General features: G+C 33.5%; 1 protein-coding gene across 1 annotated transcript; it reads right to left on the reverse strand.

The window, feature by feature from the left end:
* Positions 1 to 390: 390 nt before the first annotated feature.
* On the reverse strand, positions 391 to 6,411 carry LOC128165765 (transmembrane protein 59-like). Its single transcript, XM_052830590.1, has 6 exons — positions 6,244 to 6,411; positions 6,034 to 6,142; positions 3,879 to 3,973; positions 3,587 to 3,770; positions 3,075 to 3,361; positions 391 to 2,898 (listed from the first exon to the last, which is right to left on the reverse strand). Exons 1-6 carry the CDS (start codon positions 6,391 to 6,393, stop codon positions 2,770 to 2,772), a joined length of 954 nt encoding a protein of 317 aa, XP_052686550.1. The 5' UTR covers positions 6,394 to 6,411; the 3' UTR covers positions 391 to 2,769.
* Between the last annotated feature and the right edge of the window lie 2,004 nt (positions 6,412 to 8,415).

Genomic DNA, 8,415 nt, shown 5'->3' on the forward strand with positions numbered 1-8,415 from the left:
CTATCAGTATACACAGATGAAAGACCATGTAAGCACCTCACATACCCCATGTTTATATTATTTATTGACTTATGTTAGATGTATGCATTCAATATTACAAGTACTGAGAAAGAAAGAACACAATTAACTCTCATGAAAAAAAGGAATCAAAATTTCAGTTAATACTGCAGTTCTTCACTGTATGGTCTTAACTACAAGACATCAAATTCTGTCCGTTAGTTAAAAAGATATGAGCTCAAGCTTTTTTTTCATAAGTGCATATAGTTTATTTAATTTTGTTCACAAGGGGGCATAACTCTGAGATTAATAATGGACTGACAGAATGACGGGTCAAAAACTTTACGCCCTCTGCATTTTGTTTCGTGATAAAGAGATAAATGTACAAGTACCACTAGTATAATTTTTATTGCAGACCCACATACATGTATTACAAATATTACATCATTAAAACAAATCTAATCAATATTGATAATTTATCCAAAAGGTGAAGTACTAGGACATGTTGGGTTTTTATTTCATTTTAAAACACATTAAATATTTTAGTAGCAATGTCTGATCTTCAAATCATTGATATTATAAACAAAATCTTTAGAATTAAATAATGTACATACCGGTATATTTCACAGTGAAAAACGTTTGTTTATTATTATATTATGACAGTTAAGAAATTAAACCCTATAGAAAAATCATATGTTTACAATGATCCAATATTCAAATGACATATGTACCTGATAGTATAACCACATATAAAAGATACCTTTCAACATAAAACAAACCACACCCTGCCCATCATTACTGTAAGCATAGAAAAAATATTCTAAGAGAAACTGAAAACAAAATGGCAAACTTCCCTCTAATGATAGCATAGGTTCCACATAATATCTGCTGCAGTACACATATTTCAAAAGTGAATTTTTTACTTAAGACTAAGTACATTTCAGTTTAAAACAAGTTGTACTGCACATCAATGGGATAAATTACGGGGAAGTTCACCCGCAAGCTATTCAAGCACATCTCAACATTCACCATTTCACAAAACTGTACATAATTTACAAGTGTCGATCTCCCTGCGTTACACATATAATTTTATTTAGCCCGTTTTTTCCCACGTATGGTAGAACTTGTGAGTGTTTCGCCTTAAACACCATGTAGTTTTGATAGTTAAAAAAAATATCTGACCCAGATTAAATGTTGCAAAACACAGTAATAGAGTTGATGTCATATAAATAGATGTGAATGTGTGCACAGGAATACACAAAACTTTAGTTTAAGAGATGAACCAATGAATTAAACAATGTACCTTTCAGCACACAGTGTATGGTTCACATTTTATCACTGATTTACAAGTTATTTTTTAAGATGCATTTTAAGAAAGTTTTTTTTCTTCATTCATAATATTTTTTTCAATACCAGAACAGGAAAAAATTTTAATGATTGAAATGCCATGGGAAGATCATTTCAAATGTTGAATTGAATATTTAGTGACATATTAATGCATGTATTTAAACAGCTGTTTAAATGTTGAAATGTGAACCATACACTAAGAATCAATTGATCACAGGTATTGACACTTGGGAACGGATCAGACCAGAAATGTAAATGCACACTCTCTTTCTTGTTAAATTAACACTAAACTGGGCCAGAGGATGTTTTCAATATGTACATCAATACAGTATCATGTTGTATATATCTGATATATGAATCTACAGGTACAATATACATACATGTAGTGATATATCAATGAAATATGATGTGCACATCTCCTTTGATGCAAGATGGAATCCCTTAAATTAACAATTTTTCAGAAGGCGCCGACTTCAATAACACTTTACAAAATGAGAAAAAGAACACCAACAAGCATGGTCACTATTTTAGAGTTATATCATAAAAAAACATTCTAGAACAGGTGCAAGACAACAGATATAAAAGTAAAATTTGTGATCAATTGTTTGTATTTGCTTGGGTTGAAAAATTCGGAGTTTTCAAAAATATATATTAAACTTCATTTTACAAAATATAAGGGAATGTAAGCTAGCTAATTACTAATGCCAGTATCACTTTGGCCAAAAAAATAATCCATAGTTTCTCACAGAAAATTTCTAATAGTTGGCACATAGGCAATTTATTCCTATCTTTATCAAAAGATCTGAAATGGGTGAATATTCTTTTTAATTTCAAAATTGAGTCATCTCCCATTTCATTTAAGCAATAAAATTCATTAGAGCCAGAGAAACAAAAAATAATTTTTTCGGTCTTATTTTGCTACAAACACAAGCCTCCCTTCAGAGTCATCATTCAATGCAATACATACATTTTAAATACATGTTATGAGGATTTTTTATTCCACTCTATTAAGAGTGTACACTTTCTACACATTTACCCTGCAATGTGGAGAAGTACAGAAAAAACAGGTTTTGTGTTGTTTTCTGTTACATCAGTATTCTTTGCAATACCAACTGCACTTGAAAATATTCAAAGAAAAAAGAAAGAAAATGAAAAATATCACCTCAGACACATTCCAACCAGATGAGATCTTTAACATTTCATAGTACAGCATCTTCCCAAAATATTTGCATTTTAATGTAATATACCCATAAAACACATGCCATATAATCCAAACCAACATTAGTAGCCTAGTAAGGATTTCATATAAACTACATGTAGATCAATTTTTCACTAAATTATCACAGTCTGTTGTATTTTGAAGATTAAAGAAGGTGTACAAGCAAAATTTTTATAAAATGAAGTCTGAAAAGTTCTTGGTTTTATTTACAGTCTCTGAACTTTAATCTTGATTGGGAGTGGGTCTGCATCCAGCTTTTCCTGTGGAAATAGAAGTCTTACTCCCATAGCCTCTTGTTCTCTTAGATACTCTAAATCACCATTTATGCTTAGCTTCTGCAAAATATATAGAAAAAAAATGCATTTCAATTTTGCATCAACTTCTTTCATGTACCTTTAACTGAAAACTTCTTAATAAAGGAGATCAAACATCTTTGTATTCAATGACTGATTAATGAACAAATATGCAGTAATCCTGAAGGGTATTGTACTGTTTGTGCCTGTAATAATACCTTAGACTCTTGTTTAATCCTGTGGTCAGGGGAAGTAACTGCTGCTGTCAAACACAGCCAAATCATCATTACAGCACAAGATAACAAAATTAAGCTAAGAATTAGACGGGGCATTCCTGTCTTTTTGGACACACAAGACAACCAATCACTGGAGTTTCTCTCATCCTGGCTCTGAGACATTTCCATGGAATCCCCAAACCCTAAAATCTGGGAATTTTTCAGCACTGGTGTTGCTGATCCGTCTACTGAGTCCAGGTTGGTTTCAAAGTAATTAGCGGTGTTGTACTCTGCAAAAAAATTTATATACAGTGTATAACACTACTCTGCATGTCTCATTTGTGTTTAAATAATCTACATGCACAGAAATATATAGACACTGATTTTTTTTAACCAAAGGTATCATGCCTATAATGTTGCAAAATTAATAAAATATCAGCATTTTGTTTCTTTAAATTGTTACCGGTACATGATATTTCCCATAAAATATAGCTGGATGTGAAATTATAGATTACCATCATCAGTATCTGTACTGTCAATCTGAGCAAAGAACTGTGGCTGGGACTTAACAATAATGATCCTCTGGTTGTTGGCATATACAGACCAGCTGGCAGACATACCGGAATACATCCTATCTAACATGCTAGAATATACACTGTGAACATACATCAAGGGATACATCATATCCATGAAGTCATCCTGCAAAGTAAATATGAAAAGATCTGCTATGCCTGCATACCTCTCTACACTTTCATCATAAGCATTTATATCTGTAATTTTGAGCATTATTATTTTTCTATAAATTACCTGGCTTTGATTTTCAACAACATGAGGAACCTGACTTTTACAGCCTAATGTGCATGCATCCAGTTCCTCACTCTTATTGTAGGCCTCTTCACATGCTATAGTAAATATTGAAAAATCATTATAGCTCAATAATGTTTTAATTTGCAAACATGTAGTTCACCTCAAATATCTTTTTTATGGCTGTATATATAACAATTATTATCCATTTTTGAAATTTTCAATACATGTGAAAAGTTATTTAAATTAGAGGCAATTAGGCCTAAATGATTTAAATGAAGATTTGAAGTGTAATTTTAATAAAACGCAATCTTAGTATAACATAATATTGAGCAAGCTGAAATAAAGCTTTTGAAAAGATCAAAATGTTTTTTAATTTAATTTTTATTGGTCAAAATTTTTTAGTCTCAACGAATCTCGCTTAGATTTCACTTATACTGATCATTTCAACTTTGATTGACAGTTATAGCCAATGAGATGCTATATAGCATTCATAAATATATAAATGGCTATTATGTAAAAGTTTTGGAAAATAATTAATTTCATTGAATTTCCTTTTTTATTCCTATATCTACTTAAAAACTTCAGCAATCTGATAAATCTCAGCAAGATTCGTCGAGATTGAAAACAAGAGGCCCAGGGGCCACATCGCTCACCTGAGCAACAATTGCCTTATTCTGATCAAATTAGCATTACAGTATCAAAATATCTTGACAACTTAGTACAGTAGATCTTGCTAAAAAAAAATTGAAAATCTGCCAATTTTTATCCACCTCTTATTTTTTGGTAAATACCAAGCCCCTTTTGATGTTGTACCTCTAAGATTTTTCTCTATTCCTATATACCCCCCCCCCATTTCGTGGCCCCACTATTCTCTAGGTAATCATGGTTTCATCAAACTTAAATCAACCTTTAATCTCATAACCTGTGCTTTCACACTAAGTACTGAGTTTTGGACCAAAAACTTTCCCAGAATATATTTAAAGATTTTCTCTATATATTCCTATGTAAAAATTCAAACCGCCATCACGGTCCCGCCCTACCACTAGGGACTGTGATTTTGCAAACTTGAATTTACACTACCCGAGGATGCCTCTACACAAGTTTAAGCTTTTCTGGCCAAATAGTCTTTAAAAAGAAGATTTTGAAAGATTTTCTCTATATATTCCTATGTAAAACTTGATCCCCCAATTGTGGCCCCACCCTACCCCCTGGGGACCATGATTTGAACAAACTTGAATCTACACTTCCTGAGAATGCTTCCATTTAAATTTGAGCTTTTCTGGCCAAATAGTTTTTGAGAAGAAGATTCTTAAAGATTTTCTCTATATATTCCTATGTAAAACTTGATCCCCCAATTGTGGCCCCACCCTACCCCCTGGGGACCATGATTTGAACAAAGTTGAATCTACACTTCCTGAGAATGCTTCCATTTAAATTTGAGCTTTTCTGGCCTAATAGTTTTTGAGAAGAAGATTTTTCAAGATTTTCTCCATTTATTCCTATGTATAACTTGATCCCCCAATTGTGGCCCCACCCTACCCCCGGGAACCATGATTTGAACAAACTTGAATCTACACTACCTGAGGATGCTCCCATTTTAGTTTGAGCTTTTCTGGCCTGATAGTTTTTGAGAAGAAGATTTTAAAAGATTTTCTCTATATATTCCTATGTAAAACTTGATCCCCCTCTTGTGGCCCCTCCCTACCCCCGGGGACCATGATTTGAACAAACGTGAATCTGCACTACCTGAGGATGCCTCCACACAAGTTTAAGCTTTCTCGGCTGAATAGTTTTTGAGAAGAAGATTTTTGAAAAATACCAAAAAATTTATAATAATTCTCAATTATCTCCCCTTTAATAAGGGCGTGGCACTTCATTTGAACAAACTTGAATCCCCTTCACCTAGTGGTGCTTTATGCCAAATTTGGTTGAAATCTGTCCAGTGGTTCTTGAGAAGAAGATGAAAATGTGAAAAGTTAACAACGACGACGACGACAACGACGACAACGACAGACAACGGACAAATTGTGATCAGAAAAGCTCACTTGAGCCTTTGGCTCAGGTGAGCTAAAAATGACTGTGAGACGTCAGTCCGAATTTCTCAGTCTCAACGAATCTCGAGATTATGTACAATCAATGAAGTATATATACTTACATGCAATGCACCCTTGCTGAGTGAGATTCTGATTGTTATGGTTACAATATACTAATTCCATTATAGAGTAAAAACGACATCCTCGTTTGCATGGATCCATTAAATAACTCTACAATAAATAAAAGAGATGTCAATCACTCAATGACTTTGTTGTGATTCTACAGTAGTTGGTTGAACATAGAAACTGCTAAATTAACCTGTCAATTTTACCTTTTCAAATGTGTGGGGACTGTATGTATTAGCACATGACTTTGAACACGATGAGATATCATCAAGGACTCGACTAAATATACTGTCAGCCGAGCAAAACGCAATAAACAACAACAAAATAGCAAAGACAGAGTTAATCACTGTCGCCATTTTGGCTGGCTGACGGTGTTTTTGTCACGTGATAAGATTGGTATAGGAGTGGATCTAAAAGTTATGGTGGCATATCTCTGCCTCTTGTGTGCGAGTTATTTTTCTATCAATTATGTCGACAGCAAGATGAACATGTTGACTTGCAAGATAGTTATGTCAACATGCAACATAACTATGTTGACATGCAAGAAAACTGCAATCAAATAAGAGTTTTAAAAAAAATCTCAAATATCGCCAACATGTGACATCCAAGATGCTGGATACACTTCCTATTGATGTCAACATGCAACTTATTTATGTTAACATGCAAATTCTTAATGTCGACATAGAACTTATTTATGTCGACATGCAACTTAGTTATGTTAACATGCAAGATAAATATGTTGACATGCAACATATTTATGTCGACATGCAACTTAGTCATGTTGACATACAACTTATAAGTTGCATGTCAACATATTTATCTCGCATGTCAACATACGTAAGTTGCATGTTGACATAAATAAGTTGCATATCGACATAAATAAGTTGCATGTTGAAATAAATAATTTGCATGTCAACATATTCATCTTGCATGTTAACTTAAGTAAGTTGCATGTCGACATAAAAAGTTAGCATATAGCATCTTGGATGTCACAAGTGGGCGATTTTTGAGATTTTTTTAGACTTTTTATGATTTCTATCTAATTGCAATTTTCTTGCATGTCAACATAGTTATGTTGTATATGTTGACATAATTATCTTGCATGTCAACATATTTATCTTGCATGTCGACATATTTGATAGAAAAATAACTTGCACACAAGGGGCAGAGATATGCCACCATAAAAAGTCATCGTTACTTCCGTTTGACATTCAACACGTTGCACATACTGTGGTACAGTACGTAATAGAAAATTCAAATTTTACAAGTATTATGGTAATTTAAGGCAGTATTAATAGCAGTAAAGTTATATGTCAGCTGTGAAATGGCCGGGAGCTCTATACGCGTTAAAACCAAAACCCACAAATGCATGTACGTGTACATTTTTCATTCAAATCATGTATTCCTAACCCCAAATAAAAGATGTATTAACTTTCCAAGTACATGTAATGACATGAATTTGATCTAAACGCGCGGTATGAAAAAACCTGATTCCAGAGCCAAACAAGCCAAAAGATCATGTTTTGTGACAGACACGTACAGCATCGCCGGGAATGGCCGGGGGCTGGGCCCCCACTCCACAACCCCCTCCCCAACTTTTTCTCGCAGCAAACATTTTTCTTCAATTTACATACATATATAATTAAGTGAATTAAGATGGAGTTGTGTTTATTAGGAGCATGTAAATAATTGAAGTGAAAGGGAGAAAAATAATAGTAAAATTGCAAACATGCCCGGATTAGGATTGAGGATTTGTCATGAGGCTTGGGAGCATATAAATAATTGAAGTGAAAGGAAGGAAAGTAACAGTAAAATTTGAAGTTAGGTACACTACGCTACCCCCCCCCCCCCCCCAATACGGATAAGAATTTTCATTATTTTGTTTGAAAATTTGGGGTATTTTTTAACTTGTCAGGATTTTTCGAATGAGTCTGCCCCCCCCCCCCCCCAACCACTTTCAAAACGATGATACGTGCATTTATTTTGTACAGTGTCACAAGAGTTAGAGTTTTATCAATAACAAAACTGTTTGTAGAGGTTGTACTTTTTTAGTTAGTTCTATGTATAGATCTACAGACTCTTATTGTTTTATATTATATAATTGTCTATAAAGGTTCAAGTATGAAACTGATATTTGAATACGCTTGTAATCTCAAGTTTGAAATATGCTTAAAATTGGTAGCCGAGATTATTTATATCAACTACTGCATAAAACTACGCTGGGTTTATTCTAATAACATGTTTTGTTTTACCTCTGATGTGAATATCAATAATTACAGCTAGTACACTACAGTACTAATCTGATGTTAACAGGATGTACAGATGATTAACTGATCCACATTGTAACTAAGCACAGACGTCGGAAGGGGGATGGCTAA

This window comes from Crassostrea angulata, chromosome 10 (genome assembly GCF_025612915.1).
Source record: "Crassostrea angulata isolate pt1a10 chromosome 10, ASM2561291v2, whole genome shotgun sequence".
Classification (NCBI taxonomy): Eukaryota; Metazoa; Mollusca; class Bivalvia; order Ostreida; family Ostreidae; genus Magallana; species Magallana angulata.

Bases quoted from the DNA above. Each gene is read 5' to 3' on its own strand.
- LOC128165765 (XM_052830590.1), bottom strand. From the start codon at position 6,393: ATGGCGACAGTGATTAACTCTGTCTTTGCTATTTTGTTGTTGTTTATT. The intron at 6,143-6,243 runs GTAAAATTGACA...TATTTATTGTAG, and splicing joins GTCCCCACACATTTGAAAAG to AGTTATTTAATGGATCCATG. The intron at 3,362-3,586 runs GTAATCTATAAT...ATTTTTTTGCAG, and splicing joins CAGTACAGATACTGATGATG to AGTACAACACCGCTAATTAC.